General features: G+C 34.2%; 1 protein-coding gene across 2 annotated transcripts in view; it reads left to right on the top strand.

Moving 5' to 3' along the window:
- Positions 1-27976, top strand: part of Trs33 (trafficking protein particle complex subunit Trs33) — a 55239-nt gene that overhangs the window by 22823 nt on the left and 4440 nt on the right. The window contains exons 1-4 of one of the 2 annotated variants that reach the window (XM_069826605.1): positions 3675-4148; positions 11065-11126; positions 20820-21021; positions 24389-24518. In XM_069826605.1, the coding sequence (XP_069682706.1) occupies positions 4068-4148; positions 11065-11126; positions 20820-21021; positions 24389-24514 (471 nt within the window). In that variant the 5' untranslated portion in view covers positions 3675-4067 and the 3' untranslated portion in view covers positions 24515-24518. Of the gene's footprint in view, positions 1-3674; positions 4149-11064; positions 11127-20819; positions 21022-24388; positions 24519-27976 lie in introns of those variants that run through there. The other variant, XM_069826606.1, reaches the window with a different exon arrangement.

The following is a 27976-nucleotide window of genomic DNA, read 5'->3' as shown; positions in this document are numbered from 1 at the left end:
ACTTTACAAATTACGTACGAACGCTATGTTGAATCTGAGTATTCAGGTAATGAGGAAATGGAGTTACATTAACATATTTTGTTAATGAAAAGAAAAAATAGGCCTAAAATTAAAGCCAGAAATATCTGAAAATCACATTGTATCTTACGAAAATAAGGGCGAGTTTTGGACACTGGTTTCGATTTGAATGATGATACCACAGTCTACTATATATATAGTCGCGAAGCTCAATATGTACTAAAAATGCAAACATGGGTAGTTGCCCACCACTAGGATCGCTACTATCGCCTCATCATCGCAGATCTCTCTCCTAGCAGACGACAAAATATGTTACACTTTCGTTGTCGTGTTCTTTTGGAAAAATTAACATTTTCCTTCCATTATTGAAATATTAAATGCATAAAGTTAATTTATTATTTTAATGAAGTATATTAAATTCCACCATAAACTCGAAGATACCTGCAAGAGATAGGTTAATATTATTTTTGTTTGTGCAAAACGAACTGAAATTTACTATAATCGCGTCACTCATTCAAGATATAGCGATAATTAACTATGAAACCAATAAATATTAATTTGCATTTCCCTTTACAACAATAATAATGGAAATATGAATTAATGGATTAACTTATGTACGTGTACCGGTACTTGTAGTGTAGGCTCACGTAGTTGAGGTTAAGCAATAATAATCACATCAGAATTGGAAATAAAACGTGATTAATAAATTTTATTGTAACAGACTTTTTCTACGTCTCTAATAAAGTAACAAATAAAAATAACAACAAAATTAACAGCTGTAATTAAAAACATATCCTTTGAAAAAAAAGTAGGCCTAAGCAATAACAATCCCACCAGAATTGAAAATAAAACGTGATCAATAAATTTCGTTAAAACAAACTTAATTTTTCTACGTCTCTAGTAAAATATTATTATTCCAATTATTGTATTTTAGCCATTAACATTTTCATTACAACCAATAACGAACATTTCACAAGCATCAATGTGAAATACGCAACATGGATAAATTATATATTTATCCATGTACGCAACGAGCTAGCACTCGATGGAAATACGACACAGTCCAAAGTCGACCGTGGACAGTCTATTGTTTCTAGTTGCTAACCGCTTGGAGCGCTTTATCACGAGATTTGCAAAAAATCACCTCAAGCTTCGCGACTGTATATAGTAGACTGTGATGATACGTTTAGGCGTTATTTCAGGTTCAATGGACCACAGTTTTTTTGCCATTCATGATATGATGAAGGATTCTTTGCTATGTTGTGATTAAAATTATGTAAACTGTTACTACATATAGATACATTATTTCAAATGTTTAATTAATACTATTAAATCTCATCAAAATAAAATATAGCCCTATTTATTTTGAGATAATATCCAGATTTCTTCTTTAAGTTTCGTGTTTTTATAGTTTTCATCCCTTGTATCATATAAATAGGCCTACGGGTGACATCGTACAAGTTCGACAAGTTTTTGACTACAATTATCAGCCATCTTTCCTCATTTTCAAATAAGAACAATGCAATTCATCGCCACCTGTAATATCGTTTTCTACATTCAATCGTCATAAAGAGTATAAATGTCAAACATCTTTGATAAATGTGTCAAGAAAATTCGCTCAGCTACCGATTCCAGCGAGAATCTCTTCCAGTGTGTGGACGTCCATTTGAATCCATGTTATCAATTTTTTAATTTTCTCGCAACACATTTCTCGCTGACGAAAACTCTGCAAGTGTGTTACGGGCCTTAAGAAGGTGAGAAATGTCACTGCCATCGTGATCTAATACAGGCCGTAAGGCAGACCACGTGACTCGCTTAACAGCTTATCGCGAAAGGCGGTCTTTCAACCATATGAATTAGTTGCAGTGCATGAAGAATAACATATATTTCTCTGAAATGCAGTGTAATTGCGTCAGTAAAATTTTAAACAGTGATTGTGAGACACAATTTACTTGCAATTTAAGGTATAATATTATTTTTGGTGTGAAAATTACGTTGTTGCAGGCAAAGTTCATATGTGTAATACCTGCCTTTATTTCGATTAAATATTGCGCCCTTATGTGGTTAAGTGAAATTTTGGTCTTATAAACAGTAGGCTAAATATGTGTAATAATATATACGTGAAAGTGAAACATTGACTGGCATGTAAAGTAAGTTGTGATTAGGCCTAAGTGCAGCGTTACCGATGTTACTCTTGTCTAATCCATTATTGTTAGTTTACCGTATTTGTCTTATTAAATTTAAATTATTGCGCCCTTTTTATTTTGTGAATAACCTACATTATACGAGTAAATAATACGACGTTTGATAATATACACAATTTGAACTAAAAACGACATACATATAGTATATTACGAAAAATTATACCCTATAGTTTTCATTACTGTTACAGTATCTAGAATTGTAATTGGTTGAAATAAAGCATTCATGCTTCATTACGAAATTCTTGCACATTCATTTATGCACGTTTCAACAATTTTCAGTTGCATCGCACGCATATTTTAATGTGTTGAAGTTATAGGTTATGTTTATTCTATCAGTACTTGCCTTATTTCCATATTCGCAATTATGCATTATAATTAAGCATAACGCTACGTATAACTTATAAATGCAATTTGTCTACACTTCAATTGTATTTATTCGTTTCAGACGGTACTCCAGTCTGAAGTCTGATTAGTTTAATATGTTACTAGGGCTAAACTAGCGCTGAGGTAGTTCCCTTCGTATTCATACATCTTGCATATACAAATTAGTTCGGTTCGTTCAGGATTTTAATATGCCTTGCTTATAGGATCAAATGCATCTCCACAAAAAATAAATTCAACTGTTTTCATTTCAGAAATTACCGGAACTATACCTCAGGTCTACTAAGTAATATAACGTATGTACATTTCATAGGGGGGACTGGTGAATTTTCTACCTATAAGTAAGGACGGTAACCGTGTTCTGAAGTTTATCCTAAAACTATATTCTTCTTTAGTAAATCTCAAAACAGTTTTCGTTCTCAACTTAAGCCTAAAATGTTGACGCAGATAGGTTATGTTAACATGGTAAATTCTCTTCACATAAAAATAACACAGTTTTATTTATTATTCCTGCCACATTATGCAACACATAACTGGAACTTATGCACATATTACATGGAATAAAAATTTAATTGTATTATTTATTTGTTACCTGCTATACTGGGTTGTAATGAATTGTATTTATCTAACCTACCAGATTAACACACAACTGTACATACACTAATTTCATAGGAGGGACTGTGGTAAACTTTGTACCTACAAGTAAGGCAGGTAGATGTGCTAAATTAAAATCAGAATATAAATATTTTTTCTTTATTAAATCTAAAAATAGCTTCAATTCCAAACTTAAAATGTTGATGCAACCAGGTTATGTTAACATGTAAAACTCCGTTCACATTAAAATAACACAGTTTTGTAATTATTTCAGCAACATATTATGCAATAAGAAGTGTGAAGGGGTCTTATACACACATTACACTAAATAAAATTGAGCGCCGACACGCTATAAAGTAATATATTTCACTCAGCTCCGTATAGGCAAATAGAAAAGCCCGACTCATCGAGTGACGTCACACAACCTGCATAACGGCCTAGTCTAGATCACGATGGCAGTGGAAATGTACGACAATTTTCATATGTTGGTACGACGGCTCCAATTCCTCTATCTGGCAACCCGGTGTTTGAGGCTAATATCCGGCAAAATACCGGATGGAGTGTCCAAATTGAGGAGGATTGGAGTGAAGTATTTTGTGATTTAAAGAAAGAAGATGTGTAGTATATATACAAGTTGAGGGTTAAAGTTAGATTGTACGAGAAAAGGAAATTTCAAGAAGATTTAGTGTGCAATACTTCTGATTCTTGGCCTAATTTATTTCGTAACTGGAAGTGCATTTCTTCAGACGTTGACAGTTCATAATGGTTATGAGAAACTGAATTAGTTAATTATTCACTTCTACTTGTGACTGAATTATGTAGAACTATAACAACAAAGATAAGCAACGCAGAACTTTACTTTCTGGAGAAATGGCGGACGAAGTACTTTTCGAGTTTTTGCATTCAGAATTGATTGATTATGTCCTAGTGAACAGTGAAAAAGATAAGAAGGTAATCGATACATAGAGTTAAATAACATAGCAACTGTTTCTGTAACATGTAGACTAGTTGCTCGGATATAATGCAGACTAGGTATGTAGGCCTACAGTTCCAGATAATTACAGCTCAGATTTTTATGTAATCTGCTTAGTGTATACATAAATATGTAACAAAATAGAGTAACTTACATACCAGTACATTTCTGCACAAGAGTGTTAGAAAAGATAGGTATGATTATTTAGCTAAATTTGCTTCTATTGATATTACACATACGGACAAGAAAAGAAAAATTGAGGGCGACGCCAATTTGAAACCGAAAATTCACTACTGGTACTTCCTCTTTAATCTTATTCCACACCCACATAACCTCGTGCGTCATCCTGAGCATGCCATGTTTGCAACTGAATAGTTCGTGAAATGCATTCCCTCCAATTTGTACTAGGCCTACGTACATTCCAGCATTGTCAACATATGAATTTATCCCACAGTTCTTCGACGAATTGCCCCTGGATCTTAACTACGTTTATAGAAATAGCCACAAATCCAATTGAAACAATTTCCACTGAAAATTTGCCCTAGACCATAAAGACTTTCATATTAATTATGTAGCCTATCACTCCCTTCAACGTTTTCTTATCTCAACCTCCCCATTTTACGGTGGAATGGCCGAAGGTTTGCACGTCAATCTGAGGCTTATTGTGCTTACCACTCCTGTACTGTGAATAATATTTGTCGCCGAACGGCCGTGTTCTTGTCAGATCAATTTTCCCAACCAGGATTTGAACCCAGGAAAGATATTGTCGCTGTGCCTCCAAAATCGGCTATGTGTTTTTAAAAAGATTTTGCAAGAGAAGGAATAAAGCATTGTCACTTTTAATTCTCTTGATTTTCAAAGCAACTTTCAGTATAGTTTCATAATTTTTCTTGTAATGGTTGAAATTAAACAATTACTTCTCCACAGAGTCCCCCTGGTGATAACGCATCTCTCCCAATGGGAGACCAGTTTTCTTGATACTGTCACTAGAATATTTCACTTTGACGGCAGAATCACAGCCTCATTCTTTCTGTATTGCATCGTCAGAATCAAGGGACGGTTCTCTCAGGTGTTCTTTAAGTTTTGGGAACAGATGAAAATCTGATGGCGCGAGATTGGGACTATATAGAGTAGGGCTGGGCACATTACGTGATTCTGAGAAATGAACACTGTGTGCTTTAAAGAGCGCGTCTTGCGAACACTGTGACGTAAGCATACTGTACGTCATTCAGTGTCAGTGCAGTGATGACTCTGCAGTATGATGGCGAACTTTGAAGACGGAGCTTCCGCTCATACACTAAACCGTCCCGCTACTCCCAATGCTTTTAATGTATCATGGGAGGAGGAGTTCTTTTTGGTAGAGAGCAGTGGATTAGCAAAGTGTTTAATTTGGCATAAAACACTCCAACTGATTAAGAAGTTCAATATCCAACGACATTATTCTTTACAACATGCTACTGAATATGACAAATATGTTGGTAATGAATGCCATAAATTAATACAACTTAAAGAAAATGTTTCTCAGGTACATTTTATTAGAGTAGGCCTATCTATTTGATATTTACATTGCATTATAAGTTATTATACACTTAGTAATATATAATTTTAAATTATACAAGTATTGTGATATATCATTGTATAGTATATTACAGTTCATGATATATCATATATCATATTATATATCATGAACTGTAATATACTATACTATCATATAGCCTATCATATTATATATCATGAACTGTAATATACTATACTATGATATATCACAATACTTGTATAAGTTAAAATTATATATTACTAAATGTACTATAATAACTTATAATGCAATATAAATATCGAATAGGTACTCTAATATAATGTACCTGAGAAACATGTTTTTTAAGTTGTATTAATTTATGATCATATATCATATCATATCATATCATATCATATCATATATCATATATCATATCATATATCATACCACATATCATATCACATCATATCATACCATATATATTATATTATATTATATATTATGTATTAACAGGATGACAATAATGCACTTAGTGAATTGCCTATGAGAATTAGCTACAAAATTTGCCACGAAATTGCAAAGGAATTGAAAACATTCAACAAAGGTGAATTCATCGAGCAATGTTTAATTATATTGGCAGATGAACTCTGTCCACAGCAAGTAGGGGAAGTGGAAGCCATACGCCTGTCTCGTAGAACCGTGGTGAGGAGATTGCAGTATGTGCATATAGGTTATGTAAATAAGCCTAATGAATTGTGTTTGTGCATAGAGCGAAGTTTATTTCGTTAAATTAATAAGAGTGTTATAAATTCTGTAATGTACAATGGATTGATGTAATATTCTTATAAACTATTATGTACTGACAGACTGAATGAATAGAACAACCGTGGCTCTTGTTATATTAATGCAGGGAAGGTAGCTGTAATGCGAGTCCACCACTGCGTGAGCGTTCTGCTCTGGCTTGGAATTGAAGTGCCTTTTGGAGCGAGAGCAGCTCTGGCCGGCTAGACTGAGCCGCTCTCATGCCCGGCCCTGATATAGAGGATGATCAAAGACAGTGAAACCAAGTCCTTTTGTGCACAAAGTTTTTGGAATCCGAGTTCTGTGATTATCCCTGCACACACTCGTCCTTTTTGCACAAAAGTTGAGAGTTGCACCAGCTTAATTATAAGCATGAATAGACCCATGTTGCACAGTACCAATGTCGACACATTCATCTCATAAACAGCCTTCTTTCTTCCAGTGTATGTCAATTGGGGCCACATTTTTTGCCATCAGAAACTTTATCACAGCACACTGCTTCAGATGCATCGACATAGTGCTGTTACATGCTGCCATGTCCAGACTATAATTCAGACCTCTCTAGCGGCAGAGGTACGAAATTTGCGTCAGTGAAGCAGGAAAGTTAACTGAGTAGAATGTAAGATAGCTTGTACACCGGAATTTGTTAACAATAACACAAAAAATTAGGAGACATTACTTTTCAAAACACCCTCATACTAGGTATGTTTTCATCATTACTCTTGACTTCTTTGCATTTCTCGAAATGATTCATTCTGTGTTCTTTGTCTTCTAAATCATACATTCCTTGCACTTGCGTATCATGTTTTCAAGGCTAAGATAATATAATTTGAAGAAAATTTCTTCACGTGTTCTTTTAAAAGGTGTCCACTTAAATCAAATTTTAAAATTTCCTGACATTTAACCAAAGTCTAGTATATACATTCATGAAGCTTGAGTTGTGAGGGTGCTAGAAACAATAGACTGTGCCGGTACTATTTTGCATTGTCTGTAATGAGGCGATAGTAGCGATCCTAGTGGTTAGCATCTATTTATGTATGCATATTTACTACGTATTGAACTTTGTGACTGTATATACTAGACTGTGATTTAAATGTTTTCCAGACACAAAAACTATTTCTTCCCCGACACACAATGACTGGAACACTGGATAATATGTATGGCAGACAAATGCCAATTATGCTGGCCACTAGTCACCGGGCCATACCGATCCATGTGAAACAAAAGACAGTTAAAATGGTGGTAGTAAAATTCGCGTCTATATTCTTAAATAATTGACTCCACTAGTCAAGTTCGAGGTTTACAGTGTATAACGGCACTCTGACATAAAGGAAAAAAAAGTGTGGTTCACAGAGTGTCATTGAAATGAAAGTAAATTTGTGGTTCATGTTCGCCAGTGCGTTAACTATGTAATTATGACCACATTGCCGTTTTATTTTTGGTCTAGAGAAAATATCTCGTTATATAACATTTTTCTATTACATATCAGTAATATTTAAATGAAACAATTTAAGTTTGAAGTTACAAATTATTTGTTAAGTACAATAAATTAGTACGTGGAGAATGAAATAAAATCTTATGTTTAAATTAATCAGTTTTGTCATGTGCAGCTCGTGCCAGGAACAGTTTGGCTGTGAGGTGATAATTGTGCACCCAACCTTCGTGTAGTATGCAAGATGTGTAACTGGAGGAAGAAGAAAATAAGAAAAATAATAATATCTAATGCTAACATCAATATATTTGAAAATATTGATAAAGGAACAACATATTTCTAATGAGAATATATTTAAAAATACTTTTAAAAAACAACATAAGCGAGACGAGAGTTTATTTCAGAATATTAAAAAGCCTTATCACTGTTCGTGTGTCTAATTTAGAGTAAGATAAGTATCTACTCATCAAGCTCTACTTAACCTTATTGCTAACAGTCAAAGACATAGTTATGCTAACAGTGGTGCTATCTGTCAGTAATGTTCAGAACGAAGGAGGTAGAGAGAGAGAAAAAAAACAAATTTCTCCTCCTAACCACGTCACAGGCGAACATCATGCTCTTGTGTTGGCGACATTGTATATTTAGTTCTATTTGGTCGTAACTGTAATGGCATAGTTAAAAGCTACTGTAGTTAATTCTCCAGTTTAGCACAATGACTAAATATGAAATTGGAAATGAAGTTTCTAGCTGTGACAGTAATTCTGAAATACATTTTAAAAACTTAATATCAAAAAAATAAATGCACAATGTAATGCTTATTAAATTTCAAAACATAAGTTTAAGCCAATTAAATTAATTTTAAGGTAAGAATTGGAGTATGCTACTCTAATTCTCAAAACTCCAACCCAACAAAGTACTTCCTTGTTACAATGTAACGACGCTTTATTTAAATTCTGGGGCCTGTTTCATAAAAGTAGCAGTCATATTAAAGAGTACTAATTAGCAGTGTAGCACCATTCTGTTTCATAAAATATTAATTCTGCTAATTTACACTCATAATATTATTAATTCATTTTATCAGTTTAATCAAGACTGATGAAAATAAGGAGGCCTAGGAGAATATATTTATGGGTAATACGGTATATTTAGTTTGAAAACAATTTTGTAGGGATGCATTCCTTATCCAGTAATGAAGAAAATATTTTTGTAAGATGTCCAAGAATGTTCAAACCTAGAATAGATTATGGTTTCATGGCAGAAATATATGAACATATGAAATGTTCCTCCTAACCTCTAATAAATTCAAACAGCTGTGGATTGCCATTGAGCAATTTTTAAAACATAATACTTCAAGGAGTACTGTAGAGCTCTAACGTCAAAACAGCAGTTGACATTAAAACATGGCCAGTTTGTTAATATTTAAATCTTAAGTTGTTTCTCTATTCTCAAATCGCCTTTTTTGCTCATATTTTCTTTTTAGCTTGCATTTAATTTATTATATTCTAAATCTATATTTTATTCATTTTTTTGTCTTTACATAACAGTTTGAATGGAGTACCTACAAAGTCAAAAACATAATAATATTACAGTTTTTGGGAACACAAACTCTATTCATGCAAGAATGGTAATAATTGAATCACTTGGGCCTGTACAAAAAAGGGAATAAATTCTGTATTTGCTAAAATGATTTTTTAAAGTAGGCCTAGGTTATTTTACGATGCTGTATCAACTTCTTAGGTTATTTAGCTTCTGAATGAGATGAAGGTCATAATGCTGGTGAAATGAGTCCGAGGTCCAGCACCGAAAGTTATCTAGCATTTGTTCAAATTGGGTTGAAGGAAAATCCCGGAAAAATCTCTACCAGATAACTTGCCCTGACCAGGATTCGAACCCAGGCCACCTGGTTTCGCAGTCAGATGTGCTGTTACTCCACAGGTGTGAACTTTAATTTTGTATATCGAGGTAATTATATTCTCTTGGTGGCCTTGTAGTGACAAGTTTAGATTATTCAATTTTTTTAATATGTCTGCAAAATAAGCCAGTGTTTCATTATTTTTTTACAAGACAAAATTTCGTGGCACGTTTCCACAATTTTGCAGCACACTAAATCCCTGATTTAAGGAACTTGCTCAGTGGCCAGAAGGTGTAGATGAAGTTGTTAGTAAGTTTAGTGAATTTGGTGGATTGCCATTAATTAATACTTTATTCTCAAAAACTGTCCTTAAAAAATTTTGTTGATTCAGGCCTTTCTGTTATTTAATTAGTGATTTTTATAGTGCAACTGAGGTACTATCACAGTCTAGTATATACACTCACGAAGCTCAATACGTAGGGAATATGCATCCATAGATAGTTGCTAACCACTAGGATCGCTACTATCGCCTCATCACAGACAATGCGAAATACTACTGGCACAGTCTGTTGTTCCTAGTACTCTCAACAACTCAAGCTTCGTGACTGTATATATTAGACTGTGGTACTATATTATGATAATAATTATAAGTTCAGTGCATAGAGAAGGCCATGAAATACAACAAAGAGAATAGTACTCTTTGAATGAAGCCACAGTAATAACTGCTGAAAGGAGTGTAGAGTATTGAGGAGAACAAAGTTTTGTTCATGAAACAGAATTCTCCACACTGCTAACTACTCATTTTTACACTCCTAATAAGTAACTGCTAAATGTAGTACTTTTATGAAACAGGCCCTAGTTCTCTATTCACAAAATTGCGCATGCTTGTTATCATAGCCTTCTATCATCTCATCTCTCCAGTATAAAAAAACTGAATGTCCTTTGCATGAATCAAGAATAATTAGGAAAACTGTGAACGCAATATGACTGATTAAGTTTGCCAACAGGACAATATTTATAGTCAACCTAAGGTCTAAACATTAAAAATTTGGTAAAATTACTTTTGTTTCAGGCAAATATGTCCATTTTATTTGGCAGAAGAATAAATTTCCAGATTTTTTCCTCATTTCCCTAATACTTTCTGGTTTCCCCATCATTTAATAAATCCCTTGACATTTCCTGGTTTTCCATATGGGTTAACACCTTGTTTTATCTATTACAAGTTACTTCCTCCCACCCCTCCCCGAAATTTACTTTCATAACATAATCAATAAATATTTTTCTCTATTACAGCATGGTGATTTGTCAACACTGGAATATATTGGATTTTCAACCGGCTACAGAATAATTGAAAGGTGAATAATTCGTACTTTCAATTTGTTGTAAAAAAATTATATCTCATAAGTACATTCATAAACATATGTCGACATACCTTCATTCTTGTGTGAATGTGTAAGTACACAAACCCATGGTGAACATTTATCATTGGTAGGCAAACGAATATACATTAAGGAATGGTTTTGCAGTACAAAATAGAAAAGTTAGCACTTCTTTCTCATATTCCAGTACTGGTATATTTTTTTATTAACACTGTTAAAGTCGGAATGCATTATTTAACAAAAACATGTAGACAAATATAATTGTAATAGTATACAAATTGTTATTTTGATGAAAGTGCATTCAAATTGCAATGACATACAAATAAATCTTTCAATCATTGTTTTCTCGAAACATGATTTTTGCTTATGGGCCCTTTTTCCGGCTACTGCCTCAGTTGTAACTTTCAGTTTTTTTGAAAACAAACTGAATGACAAAAGCTTCTCAACCGAATAATAGCAGGCATCTCCCATATTTATTGCGCATTTAATTTCCTCGCTAGTGTCATTTATATTGTTACTGTTGCTCCAAGATATTTGAATTTTTCCATCTCTTCAAACCATTTCGTACTATGTTCTGGTCACGAGATAGAATCATATACTTAGTCTTTTCGGGATTTACTTCCAGACCTATCTTATTACTTCAAGTAAAATTCTCGTGTTTTCCCTAATAGTGGATTTTCTTCTAATATATTCACATCATCTGTATAAACAAGCAGCTGATGTAATTCACTCATTCCAAACCCTCTCTGTTATCCTTGGACTTTCCTAATGGCATATTATAGAGTGAAGTTAAAAAGTAAAGGTGATAGTGCATCTCCTTGCTTTAGCCCGCAGTGAATTGGAAAAGCATCAGACAGAAACTGGCCCATACCGCCTCTACTATATGTTTCACTGAGACACATTTTAATTAATGGAACTAGCTTCTTGATAATACCAAATTCAATAAGAATATTATATAAAACTTCTCTCTTAACTTAGTCATATGCCTTCTTGAAATCTATGAATAACTGATGTACTGCATTCTTATACTTTCATTTTTTCTCCAATATCTGTCGAATACAAAAAATCTGATCAATAGTTGATCTATTATGCCTAAAACCACATCGATGATTCCAAATAACTTCATTTACATATGGAGTTAATCTCCTCAAAAGAATATTGGACAAAATTTTGTACGATAGGTATCAATAAAATTGATTTTCCTCGAAAGTTAGTACAGTTAGTCTTTTCCTCCTTTTTAATGATAGTACTATTATGGACTTCTTCCATTGTTCTGGTACAATTTCCTTTTCCCAAATATCAAGTACAAGCTTATAAATTTCCACTGTCTTGTATTAATTCTGCTGGAATTTGATTGATACTTGGAGACTTGTACTTTTTCAGCTTTTCTATCGCAGTTTCGACTTCACAAAGTGTGGGTTTGGGTATAAATGGCCCAGCAGTTTGGCTTATGTACATTTAGTAGTTGCCCAAAATAATTTTTCCATCTGTTCAGGATGGAATGAGAGTTTGCAAGCAAGTCACCATTCTCATCCTTGATCACTTTTACCCTTGCCTGATATCCTTACTTAAATTCCTTTATGCGCTTATATAAAAATCTAATGTTTTTATTCTTACTGTTTGATTCTACCTCATTCAGTTTTTCCTTCAAATAGTCTCTCTTTTTGTTCCTAAGTATATGACTTCCCATATTTCATTGAAATAATTATCACTATTCCTGAACTGGAGATACAAAATTTAATTAGTTCCTGAGACTTCTTATAAAAGGCATGTTTTCAAACTTCTCCAAAACATTTTCTGATACAGTGTTATTGGCGTGGTTGTAATTGTATCCTGTCTTCTCTTCCAAGGAAATTTTTTTTTTTTTTTTTTTTTTTTTGCAGTCAGTCTCATATAGCATGTGTATTTCTATACAGATAAGAAACTAGGCTTCAAATTTAAATTTTCTTTGCTGTCAGTCTCATATACAAGTACCATATCTTGGAATGTAGGCTTTCATGGCCGGCGTTATATGGATCGATGTTATCCGGGCTAAAGGGCCGTGGTCTGTTGGTGCTGTTGCTATTATATGTTTTGTCTGCTGCTGCGGCAAACATCGTCAGTGGTGTGGCACATGGCAGTGCAAAGATCTCCTTAGCATGCCGGTAACGACTGGGACTGTGGCTGGTTGCCTTGCGGTATTTAAGGTCGGGATGGATCGTGGCTTGCAGTTGTCGCCACAGTCCACACCGTTGGCTGACGTGTTGTAATGAGCTACTGTCGTGTTCGGCTGTTGTATGAATGGTTTAGTGCATGTGTTTCTCAGGGCTGGGTACCATGCTTGACTGACTTTAAGGCCTTTGACTTTATGGTAGCAACAGCGCCAACAGACCACAGCCCTTTAGCCCAGAAAACATCGATCCATATAAGTACCATATGTATTTCTATACGAGAATACTTCAGAAATATGAAGGCATGTAAAACAGAACTTGTTCAAGCCAGTCTATGGCGTCTTTGACAAAGAACTTTTATAAAATATGACGGTGTATTGGGTTTTCTTTTATAAAATTTAAGTGCATCTTGTTATCTTTTATAAAAGATATGCCACCTTGAAATGAATATGGCAGAACGTAAATAATATTATCGGACTGTTACTACGACCAAAATTCTGATAATGAGAATATGAAGCTAATGAAATGTTATAAACACAAAACATGGACTACAAAAATACAAAAACAGAAATAAAAGATGAGACGTGTACATAAAAATCGTAGGCTATAACTGCTGTGCAGGAGTGATCCACAAAGTTTATACAAACTGAAAATTATCTTCATCCATTCTCAAAGAATTTTTCGAGTTCTCATCGCATTGTACCTCTTTTTATTTATTTTTTTTAGCGAATTTTTATGGAAACTTTTCTTGCTATGTCTTGCAATCCATGATTTAACCTATAGATGTTTTCTTTTCTCTTTATTTGTCTATAATATGCATATTGTAATATTTTGAACTAAATGTAGCTAAACATACATAGTACTATTCATCATTCTTGTTTCTTAGTTTTAGGTTATCTTTGATAAAATGTTTTATATAATGTAATATACTCCAAACCCTACCTTTTATCACAGAGTTTTAATAAAATATTTTATCATATTCTTTGTCAAAAAACTTTGATAGTGTTATACCAGCCTATATCGATTAGCCAATGATAGTGAAGTAGTGTTGCCTAGTTAAATCATCATAAAGTCTCTCTGATGTTTGGCTTATTACTTGATTCATGACTGGTATCTAAACTGGTCTTTCTTTCACCGTCCTTAGCAACCTAAACAATGGCTTCATTCACAGCAGTGAACAATTACAGTTTTAAAATCACTCTCGCCATGACAACCAACATTAGCAACAATAAAATCCATACATTCACTTATTTATAACTTCTTTTTAAATCACTCTCTCCATGACACCAACACATTAGCAACAATAAAATCCATACATTCATTTATTTATAACTTCTTCACAAACAACACATTGTTAAGAGAAGGCATTCAATTTAAAATTAAATTGAGATACCAGTAATGGATAAAATAATGTATAGCACACCCGAGAATAAACAGATTTTATGTACTCGTGGAAATTATCTCCCTCAGCTTCGCCTCGGGTTCTAAACTTTCCACTCGCACTTAAAATCTAATTTTACTCTCTTATACTATAAATTACTATTCTTTCATGTGTGCAATAGCCAGGAATGAAGTTTAAGCTTTGTTATTTGATAGAGCTAAAAAAATCTAAAGCTGATTCTATAAAAACGGAATTCCTATGTCAACTGGCTCACATATTATCACTTTAAGACTAAATAGAGATATTATTCAGCCTTCAACACAACATAGTATATTTTGCTCTGAAGTCCGTCTCTGTAAATGGAGATAGATTTAGTTTCTTTTCAAGTTCAGTCGTGGACTGTTTTCTGTTCTGTGCTGTGTATTGAAAATCATACTTCCTGTAACAATGTCTCTTCAAGAAATACAAGTAATTCTGATGTTTTATTTATTATTAGCAAAAAAGAAGTTCTACATTTCATAGACGAGATGGTACGATTTTCACTTTTCATTGTAATATTATACAAAATGTAACTACAAGAAATATGGTAAAATGTATTACATGTTTGGTTGATATTGTAAACATTAATAATCTCGCCCATTTTTCAATGAATTATAACTAAGAGCTTTAACAATATGCTCCTTAAAAACATTACAGGTAAAAAAAAAATTGCATTTCACTTTTGAAATAAATATTGTCATGCTAGAAACGAGATGATTTTATAATTCCAAAATCTAATTTGTATTTTTAAAAAGTTGATTTATATCTCTTACACCAGTAGTGTCAGAGTTGTAAGCTGCAATACCAGTTGTGGAGCTAGATCGGAGCTTGAACTTGCTTATGTCTGTGGAAATACCAGAGCACGCAACCAGTCTAGTGGAGCGCTCCGCTCCATTTAGTCCCTGTCTGACATCGCTGTCTTACACTCAGTACACTTTTTTTTTAATATACAATTTTTTTACCTTCAATATTTTATTACGATATTATCAGGTTGTTGTTTTCATATTCACTTCTGTACAACTACCTTCACTGATAGGCTTATATTGGCGCAGATAATAATAATGAAAAGTCGTAATTGTAATAGAAGATAAGAAAATAATCACAGTCTGCCCCTGCAAAAGTACTGCAGCTTCTCTTTCCTCTGTGGAGAAATAAACAGTAATAAATTCATGATTGCTGTACAAGGAAGTCTGAGTGAATTTTCTCGCTTACAGTTTTTCAGGCGAGAATTTCCACATGCCAGATAGTGTAATACAATATTCAATATCTTTTTTAAATTAAGGCATTGTTTCTCTCTTATTAAGGAAGTAAATTTCTACAAATGTTGTCACTTTATTTCCCATGTTATGACTCCAAGCTCTGCTCAATTTTTTAAGCGAAAAAAATAATGAAAGTTACGATAAAAATGACTTCAGTAAGAATATTAAGCATAATAAACTATGAGGAATCAGATCTCTCACATGCATTGTAGTGATGACTACATTTTCTGTCTTTGTCCCACATGATATATCTGCACTCTGTTGGCTAGGGCCATATGCCTGAAAGGGCTGTAATTGTGTGGAGACTGTGAGAAATTAGGCTTGAAATTGGCATATGCTACTTGTACATATATAAATTATCTTAAGAAATATGAATATATTAAAGAAAATGTATATTTGACGTATTTTTAATAATTACTGGAACAGATTTTTGACAGTGCACTATTTTGCAAGTTGCACACTATGAAGAATGAATTAATATAAATTGTTGGTATTTATAAATTAACTGTTTCAGAAGGAGTGAAAAAATTTATTCAGGACTGTTTATAAATAAGTGATTTAATTCATAAACTATTTTGGTTTAGATGATACCATCTCACATACCTAGTGAGGCAACTATACCATTTTTCGTGACATTTGTCAATATAACTCAAAGGTTATTAAAAAAAAATAAAATCCTGTTATGAGAATATGTATATACGAGGTTCATCCAGGAAGTAAGTTCCAATGACCGATAAAGAGAACAAAAACATCAATAAGTAAGAAATATTTATTGCACTATTTATAGAGATTCACTGGCTACTTTTCAACATAGTCACCACCATTATTGAGGCAGTTATTGTACCAATGCACCATCATTTGTATGCCCGTGTCTTAGGAGTCTGCCGCCAATGTCTGGAGCCATGAAGTCACTGCTGTCTGTATCTCAGCATCGTTGTGGAAACGTTTTTCTGCCAGAAAGCGCTTCATGAGATGGAAGAGATGAAAGTCACTTGGTGCAAGTCGGGGCTGTAGATCTCCCATTCAAAGTGAAGCAACAGATTCCATGTGGCATTGGCTGTATGGGGTCGTGCATTGTCGTGCAAAAGCATAATGCCTCTTGTCAGCATTCCACGTCTCTTGTTCTGGATCGCTCTCCTCAGATTTCTCAATATCTGACAATACCCTCAGCATTAACGGTCTCCCCTTGTGGTAAAAACTCACACATGAGGACACCACGTCGATCCCAGAAGACAGTGCACATGATTTTTTTTGACAGAGATTGTCTGCTTGAATTTGGTCCTCACAGGTGAACCACTATGCTGCCAATGCATGGATTGTTGTTTTGTTTCTGGTGTGGCATGTGACACCCATGTTTCATCCCCAGTGACAATATTGTCGAGAAACTCGTCACCTTTCTCTTCATAGTGCTGGAGGAATGTCAATGCTGCGGCCAGAGGTTTCGTTATGTGTTCATCTGTCAGTTGCTTGGCACCCATCTTGCACACACTCCAAAAACCAAGCCACTGGGAGACGATTTCGTACAGCAGTGAGCAAGACATCTGGGGAAGTTGACAAGAGAGTTACGAAATTGTGAAGTGCCGGTTCTGCAAAACTGCTTGCCACACACTTTCCATCAGTTCTGGCGTCACTAGGGACGGTCGGCCACTGTGGTCTTTGTTGTGCACATTGGTTCGGTCTTCAGTGAATTACCTGTACCATCGTCTGACCATACTGTCGCTCATAATGTCGGGTTCATACACATTGCACAATTGACGGTGGATCTCTGCTGGAGATTGCTTCTGATCGTGCAGAAATCAAATAACTGCACGAATCTCGTAGTTAGTGGGAGACAATATGAGTGCAGCCATTTTCTTCTACTAGACTAGATGGCATTTCGGAAGGCGGTCAGCTGTTGTATGCGCCGTAGCATTTCTGGTCTGTGACGTCACAAGCTTGTACAGTAGAACCAATCAGAATCAGTCTATAATAAGTACTTTCCTAGTTCGTTTGTTCACGTGTGAGTGTTTCAATACATTGAATAAGTAAAACTAACATTTACTGTGTGTGTGTGTAAGCTAAATAAATGGAAGCGGAGACTTTAAAAAGACAAGTATTATACAGGCAGGCGCGGAAAATAATGTTTAAGGCATATAATTATTTTTAAAATGTTGACGAGCAGAATGCTGCCGGCAATCTTGATGCTGGCTGAAACATTGCCAACGCGTAAGAAATGACTGCAGAATCATGTGTTGTGGGATTGAGAACCGTACAAAGAATATTGTTAGTGAAGAAAAGAGGGTTTGTTTGGTGTCATGTTTACACTAATCAACGGCTAAGGTCATTATTGTCTCCTTATAATTTAAATTATCTCCTGCACTATTTGCATTGTACGTGCGCGTGAGGTACAATGAGACAATATTGTACGCTGCCTTGCTCTATCAGTCACTCTCGACGCAAACACTAGCAGACTACCCCCTTCCGAATTGCCGTCGACTCTAGCACTGTGCAATAACTACTGCCATCACAAGACTGAAACTGCACTGCATTATTCCCACATACTACTACGCATGTGCATTCCCATCCAACTAGTCATGCCATCTCTGGACGCGATTGGAACTTACTTCTTGGATGAACCTCATATGTTTAGTCAGCAGTCCGAAGACTACTTGGAACCTCATAAGTGACATCAGTAAGACATCACTCATGACGTGCCTATAAAATACCTTGTGAGTATGGGAAATGCTACATCGGGCAGATGGGATGCACCATTATGGAACGCTGCAAGCAACATCAAAGCAGCGTAAGACTATATTACCCCGATAAGTCTGCAGTAGCGCAACATAGCCTAGAAATGGGCCACAAGAAGATTTTGGTGCCATCACCATCTTGGACAAGACATTAGGTTATTGGGAACTGGTCATCAAGGAAGCCATCGAAATCCAGCTAGGTGACAATAATTTCAACAGAGACAGGGGCCTACAGCTGAGTACAGCATGGAAACCTGCCATCAACATGCTTCGACCATCAGCACACGGCAGGCAGTTGGGACCAGGAACTAGCTCCTGATTGGCCACCGCTTTGACCAACCAGAATCCAGCAGGCGGTCAGGACTAGGAACTAGCTCCTGATTGGCCCACAGCGGGAAACCCTACTGACGTATATATACCGGCTAGACATGGTCCCACAACACTTCATTCCCTGAACAAGATGGCAGAGCTAGCCATTGAAAGCTTGGAAGAAAATATCCAACTCGCCTGGCTGAGAACACGAGAAGAGTTGTTCTACATCAAATGCCGGGAAAGCCTCAAGTCATACACAATAGAAATATACGTTACAAGAGCGGTATGTTGAATTTTCATGTTCGAGGAAAAGTTTGAAGAAGCGAAACGTAGTTGAGCTTTTTTAATTTCCGAGAATTGAAAGAAAACATACCGCTCGTGTATCGTACATTATTTTGTGCGAAGATCGTTTATTACATACTTGAAAGAGGAATTTCTAATTAGTTGCAATGAAATCTCCATCTTGGTTTCTGTTCAATGACGGAAAATTTGCAAAACAAAAATATCTATCTTCAACATTGTTGCTTTAAAATGTTTTCTGTGTTTACTATACTCCGTGATATACGTCTGTCTTTTTTTCCCCCCAGTCTATAAATGCGAACTTAAAACAAACGGTAAGGTTATGTAATGATTTATTTTTCATTTTAATATTTTAACAATATTATTTATATAACATATTGCAGTAATAACATCAGCAAGTTTGTTGATTTTTTCACGGCTTCCTTAATGTTACTTGCATCACGAATGCAGTACCTTTAGTGGAGTTATAGAGTTTACTTAATTTTTGCAAATATTTAAAAACAATAATTAACAGTGCAATTTAGGTGAAATTGCAGTGCTAAGTTTCCAATTTATAATTATTACTATATTGAACGTCTCTAAAAATAATATGTTAAAAGCCTAAAGCAGTAAAATCAATATGTCACTTAAGTGGTAAGAAGAGGGAAATTGTTATGTGTGTTAGGTTGGGAAACTGAATGTGGAATTTTAGACTTTCCGCAGATTGGTTTTGTGCGGAAACCAAGCAAATACGCACAATCTCGCACAAATTATAATGTTTGACACATATCTGCAATTAAATTTAAATGAATTTATTAGAGCTATTTTTTATTTAATTGATACGAATTATAATGTTTGACACATCTGCAATTAAATATAAATTAATTTATTAAAGCAATTTTTCATTTTATTGATACAAATTATAATGTTGATACATCTGCAATTACATTTAAATTAATTTATTAAAGCTATTTTTCATTTTATTGATACAAATTATAAAGTTTAACATATCTGCAATTAAATTTAAATTAATTTATTAAAGTAATTTTTCATTTTATTGATACAAATTATGTTTGACACATATCTGCAATTAGATTTAAATTAATTTATTAAAGCAATTTTTCATTTTATTGATACAAATTATAATGTTTGACACGTATCTGCAATTAAATTTAAATTAATTCATAAAAGTGATTTTTCGCATCTCATTGATAGACTGCCAAACTGATAAACCATGCCTGTTACAGTTACAAAATGTTTAATATCATACTTGTAATGCAGAAATATATAATACTAACCTAGTAATCGTTATTTTATATGGTGGGAAGAATGGTGAAGCAGTTCAGAAAAATATCGGACACAGTAAATCATAATATTATAAGAGGATATATGAGATCTCGGAAAATATGGGAGAGGTGGCAATTCTAGAGTGAAATCTTTTTGTGCACATGTATAGACTGATAGGCAACACATTGATGTAAAGTTGTAGTACAGTTTTAATGTTTGTTTTCTGCTTACAGGTTGACCAAAGAATGGCCAAGATTCAAAGATGAATTAGACACTATGAAATTTATATGTACAGACTTTTGGTCATCCATTAACAAGAAACAAATAGATAATTTGAGAACAAATCATCAAGGAGTTTACGTCCTTCAAGATAATGCCTTTCGTTTCCTTACAAGACTTTCATCAGGAAGGCAATACCTTGAGATGGCGCCAAAGGTAGTGGTTTAGTCAGATTCGTGCATACTATGAATGTACAGGACCAGTTACAGTTTCTTGATGTAGACTATTTTCGATTATATACTGCAAAAATATTTCCGTTCTTTTCTCTAGAAATAATTTAATTGGTACTTTAATACAGTGATGATTTTAGAATATTTTGCTTGGGAGGGGTTGGGAGATATAACAGTGGATGTAATTTGATGGAATAAGTCATGGGATGTGTTTTATGCAGGTAAAGCTTTGAATTTCGAGTTGGAAATTTGTTGTTGTTATTATTATTATTATTATTATTATTATTATTATTATTATTATTATTATTATTATTATAATGCACTTCATGAATGAGCAGTGCTCTTAATGCACAGTTTATAAAGTATAGAGACTTTCTATAATCATATACACAGGGCTTTCATTTCAAAATTTCTCACTCTATAATCTTTTCACTGTAAGAATAATCCTACAGTAAATGATGGTACGTGACTGAAGTGAGACTTCATTGGCTGCAGTTTGATGCCACCGTTTCTCAGTAAGTGATCCTGCACACTGTTGTACATTCTGTTTCATGTTAAACATTTCTCCTTACTCGTCAAAATAGGCCTAATCTCACTACTACGCATTTGTTTGCTTAGGAAACTGTTACTTTATAATTAATTAATTGGATTTAACTCACTTAACTTATTATACATTCAACACTATTTGTTTCTCTTCGCTTTTGAGAGGGTTTCTACTCTTATGTTTAGTAACCACTCACACTAAGGATGCAGAAGCCATACTGTCAACAAGCTCAAGTGATGCCAGTTTATTACAAGAACAGACTACCATTATATTACTTTTGGTATTCATCCGCTTTCAAAATAAATCAAATATAAAAGTAGCTTTTCTGTTACATAGTGTTTCACAAATGGGTGAAGTTTTATGTTTCATCGTATTTAACAACTAGAATTCAATTTTTATTTTCAAATAATACAAGGTTACGGTTTCCAAATACAGAACTATATTTTCCTGCATCGTGCAAGTGTTTCCAATGGGAACCAATCATGGGTATGACAGGCACGTGCTTGTGTTTACATTAGGATATTTCTCACAGTGAAAATATTATAAATAACTTTATAATTTAAATTGAATTTAATTAAACAAAAAAACACTTCAATTTAGATACTGAAGGGGAAGTTTAAAGCCAGTCTTAATTGCATATTAGGTTTCATCCCCAGCTACCCCACTTTGAAATTTCAAATGGCATCCCTATCTTATGTTATTTAAATTTGAAAAAGTATTCAATTGTTTATACATCTCACTCACTTCTTTTCACATCTTTTGTTTTCTATCATTGCCTGGCAACCTGAAACTATTAAAATTTTTGTCAGTTTACAAGCAAAATACATTAATTTGATGAACATGATGAACATTAAGTCATTGTTACTTCTGAGATAATGGTATTTTTCTTCTAACAAAACTGAATCCTCAAAATATTATTATTTTTAATAAGTTGTGTCTGTTTAAGTGTATTTTATTTTCCAATTCTACGCATTTTTCTCAGAAGTATTGTGCTTTACTTAATGTGTTTTGCTTGTAAACTGACGTTTTAACAATTATAGAATGTCAGTTGGTTATAGCATGACAACACAGTTTATTTTGGGTAATTTGTCAAATTTAATGTTAAAAATGTGCTCTATTCTTGGCTAGACAGTAATACAACCTGTTTTGGATCTCCTATATTTCCTGACTAATCTGATTACATTCGTCGGTTATTTTATTTTTCAGTTCTTGAATATTCTCAGGTGGCAGAGTATAAACAACTGATTTCGAATGGCCCCAGAGGAATAAATCAAGTGGCATCAGGTCTGGAGGTCTCCATGGCCATTCTACAGCATCTCTCCTACCAATTCATTTTCTAGAAAATTTCCATTGTCACACAGATACTGCATAGTGTGGGGAGCTCCATCCTGTTGAAAATGCAAATTTTCTTCGTCCAACACCATGTTTTCTTCATTGACTTGGTTTCCTAATGATAGTGTGATAAGCGGATCAATTACATTTTTTAATAAGTTCAGATACAATTCTCCGGTCAGATTTTCTTCAATAAAAATTGGTCCAGCATTGTCATTCCCAAAAATTCCTACCCATACTTTGATCTTCTGAGGAAATTGAGTATGATCATCATGAAACAGATAGAGATTTTCATTGTTCCAGTACCTACAATTGTGTTTGTTGACAAACCCATTCAAGAAAATAGTCGCTTCATTACTGAAGCAAATATTTTGTGTCAGATTTGGTTATCTTCAATTATCTGAGGCATCTGCTCACAAAATTCTACTCTTCTATCAAAATCATCTTTGCTGAGCTGTTGCTGAGTTTGTATTTTGTAAGGGAAAAATTTGTTTCCTTTTTAGCACTCCATGTATGGAACCAACTGAAATGTTTGTTACAGCAGCTACTTATGTGATGGAAGTGGTGGGTTCATTAATGAAATGGCCTAGTATTTCAGTCTGTGAAGTTTCATCGAGTTTTCTAGGTTGGTTATTTGTTTTGTTGCACACAGAACCGATTTCTTCAAATTTCTGTACTAGATCTATCACATATCGGTGACTTACGTTTTTCTCAGGTTACCTCTCGTTAAAAGCTCTAGCAATTCTGTGGCCACAATGATATTCAGCTGCATAAATATCATTTCTGTTCCCTCTTGAAGGGTATACACCATTATAAAATAATTTAATACATACACACAACTATTACATGAAATGCTCAGTAGTCTTTGTAGCTTTATTCTCTTCAGCTCTAATCAACAATAACAACAATCCAGATTGCCAGGGCGACAATATCAAAAGATGCGAAAACAAATGAATGAGATATATAAACAATTGAATACTCTCTCAAATTTAAGTGGTAGTGACTGGGGGTGATACCTAATATGCAATTAGGACTGGTTTTAAACTTCCCCCTCAATATCTAAATTGACTTTTTTTTTTTTTCCTGGGAAGTTTTGAAATAAAATCCCTGTGTGTGTATACTACTATTCTTCAGACCAGTTGTTTTCAATCATCTTGAATCCATGGTTCCCATGACCTCTACATGAATTCCTGTGGATTTTACATATTAAAGGATGTTTTGCAATGATACTTAACTTTTCACATTTGCTTTTGTGCAGTCTTAATGGGCTCTGATAATTTTGAACTTTGGTAGGAATTCCCTGTGGACTTTTTTTTTTTTTTTTTTTGTTATCGTTTAGAAATATCTAGTACTGAAATCGCTTCTAGACAGGTAATAGTAAATTAATAAAACTTTAATTGACTCGGTTTATCATGCAATTTTATCTGTTGATCTTCAAAATTAAATGCCAGATATGTGCTTTCTTATTTTGTTTCAGTATGTTGCATTTACATGTGGTTTAATTCGTGGTGCATTATCTAATCTGGGGATAAACAGTATGGTCACAGCAGAAGTCCAATCAATGCCAGCATGTAAATTTCATATTCAAGTCCAAAGAGTATGAGAAAGTAAGTACATAAGAAGGGAATTGTTAATGAATTCATGTTGAAATCTCTTGTCAAAAGTTTGCACATAGATAACAACAGCAGATAGACAAATACAATAAAGTAGCTGCCCATACAAGTGCTATGAAGTCTGAGTAGTGTAATATGTTAACTAGTCAGCGATGTATGCAATGGAGGGAGAAAGGAACTGGCCACCCTACCACATTATCTCCTGGCTTAGTAGCCTCTTGAGTGCCTCTAATTGCCTATTGGTGTTACTTATGAGGTTCAAATTCAAACCTGTCTTCGGACAGTTGACTGAACAACTTGTGCTGTCAGATTACGAAATTAAAGCTTGAATGAAATTTTATCGAACAATTGAATAACTCCTGACCTTGAGTAGATAGTAGTCACTTGGTTGGTAAAGCACATTGCATGAACGAGCTTATCACACATCATGTGACATGATAGGTATTCACAGAGGATAGCATCTCAACTATTCTCCAAGCACACATAATATTGTTTCTTACTGCAAAATTCAAAGTAAGTTTACTCGCCCATTTTGTATAGACATATACTAAAGGGCCTCAGCCAATCAGACCCAGTTAAAAAAAACTGTCCTACACTTGAACCATAAATCCAATTAATTTAAAAATATATATTATTTTTATCAAATCAATACAAATGCCTGTATTTGCATGAAAATATATAGAAATTAATTTTTTTTTCTAGGAAAAACATTTCAAAATCACTGGACTGAAGCCCTTCTAGCACGTTTCAGAGATTTTTTCTAGTCACTTTTCCACATAGTATTGATATTTATTAATTGCAGATAGTTACAAAATACTGCATTATTCATGCATATTTATTAATTGCAGATAGTTACAAAATACTGCATTATTCATGGGCTAAGGTAAATGCATAGTTCGAGATCACTAGCAGTCATTTCTTTCGGTAGACTACTGTAATATTTCTTCATAAAAATACCGAAAGTTATGAGGTATGGAACTAGTGTCTGAATATCATGTAATTTTTCTAATTTCAATGTCAATTTTCCTGCAGAATAGGGTTTTTTTTTTGTGTGCAGAAAAAGTCGCATAAGTTCTTACAGGAAGACCAAGGCGAAATGTATGGGTGACAATGGAATCAATTCCTTCTCATGCTAAGATGTATTCTAGATAATCTAGATCATTGTAGGTAAAATGCACGAAATTGCTTATTACAAACTGAACTTCTTTGTATCTTGGGACATTTCTGTTGGAAGTTTCTTCTGAAATAGAGTTCTTCTTGTAAAGTTGTTGCCATCACATTTTGAAGTCCAATATATCTGCATTGCGTATTTCTTTCTTAGTGAACTTTCGAATTGTACTAGACTCTATGATTAGCTGTTTGAGTTCATGTACACTGCTCCGTCGATATAGGAAAAAGTTAGTGTTTGCCTACATAGATACCGTGTGACACAGAAGTCAGTTGACAAATGGAAAAACATTACTCTAATTGGAAATAAAATTGTATTCAGTATATTCATTACCGCAAATGTTCAAAATGTGCTCCATTTACTTGAAGACAGTGCCTCACTTGATCCTGACATTCTTTTGTCACGCTTAAAAGTGTTGCACGTAGGATGTGCTGGATAACATGGGTGATCCTTTGTTTCAAGTCATCTGTAGATGTAGGCTTTGTCTGCAAAACGTGTTGTTTCACAAATCTCGATAGAAAGAAATCAAAGAGGTGTGATGTCTGGTGACTATGGAGGCCATGACTGAGGTCCACCTAGTCCAACCCAGTGCACACTGAACATCTCATTTAGTTTTTGGCAAACTGTTAAAGCATAATGTGCCGTGGTCCCATCTTGTTGAAACCACATTCCTATCCATTTGTTCAGTGAGAAATCATAGAGTAACTCCACTACAGTGCTGTCCAGCAATTCCCCATATTTGTGTTAGTTTACATTTCCATCAAAGAAATATGGTTCCACAACCATATCACCTAGTATTGCACACCATACCCTAACTTTTGGAGCAACAAGCTTCACACATCCATCTTGGGTTTTCTTTGGACCAGTATTGTGCATTTTGTGTATGAGCGTGCCCATCCAGAAAGAATAAGCATTCATCACTGAACACAACATGTTAAAGAAAGGATCGATGAGTACGCAAACGCTGTGTGATCCAGTAGCAATATGTTCAGTGTTGAGTGGATTCTCTTCTTGCATTGTGTGTAAATGCTGTAATTTTTAGGGGTGAAAATGTGCAGATTTCAATATTCTAGGAACAGATACTCTACTGATACCACTTTCTCGAGGCACATAATGCACTGACCTTTTAGGTTGTCATCTTCGCAATCACGTCTATTGAATGCTGTCTGTCAGTTGCAGATTTGGGACAATCAATTTGTTTCTTGTCAAGTACACTGAAAATTGTTTTAAATTTATGCAATAATTCGGCTACATTTTGATATGATGGTTTTGAAATGTTAGGATGACGACTATGAAACTCATCTGCAGCTTCTCTTGTTGTCCAGTGATTGTCCTCACAGAGCAGTACTAGCTCTACTTGCTGTTCAGGTGTCAACATGACCTCTTCAACTTTCAGTGAATATCAATATCACAACTAAAAACAATAAACAATATTGTTATCTTTTTCAACTCTTACTCAACTCAAAATAATACCATACCATGACCATCTTCAATTTATGTACTGTAGCCATTTTACTTATTCAACAGAAACTAATTCAGGAAAACTGATGAGACAGAAGGTGGAGAATTCTAGCGGTACAAAAAGGAAATATATACTGCCAACCCAACAGTATAAATGAAAAAGGTCATTCAGATTATGGACATCTTGGAGGAAATACATCATTATGTTACTTTGTAGAATAATTATTTCAGTTTTATAATCTATAAAATACAATATTCATTCATTCATATTATTCTGTCCAAGGGCAGGTCTTTCACTACAAACCCAGCATTCTATAAATAAATAAACAAACAAGTACAATAGGTAAATAAATACATAAATAAGTTAGTAAGTAAATAAGTGAATGAATGAATGAATGAATAAATAGATAAATACTTAAATAAATAGATAGATATATGGATATTACCTTAAATTCTCCAGCATTATCTTTAATATTTGCGCTGTTTTCTAGCTGTAGAATAATGTTTACGTTGTTAAAAATAAATAATTAGACGTGAATGTTTTGTGACATGATGCCTTACCAGTATGCAGGAACTTGGATTCTCGTCACAATAACAGACCCTGTTATACTGTTTTCTGCTTTCTTTATACTCATACAAGCTTTACCTGAAAGATTAGATTTGCATAATATATACGTCACTGTGTACGTTAACAGAAAACCACAATTTCAAGTCACACAGAGTTTGTGTGCACTCGATGTGGATCTCGGGCATTTCGTCAGCCCACACGAGTTGTGTGGATATAAAGGGAAAAGTTGAGACAGTGTCGGGTAGAGTTCCCGGG

This window comes from Periplaneta americana, chromosome 5, assembly GCF_040183065.1.
Source record: "Periplaneta americana isolate PAMFEO1 chromosome 5, P.americana_PAMFEO1_priV1, whole genome shotgun sequence".
Taxonomy (NCBI): domain Eukaryota; kingdom Metazoa; phylum Arthropoda; class Insecta; order Blattodea; family Blattidae; genus Periplaneta; species Periplaneta americana.
The sequence above is the reverse complement of the archived record's forward strand: the minus strand, read 5'-3'. Positions and strand labels throughout refer to the sequence as shown.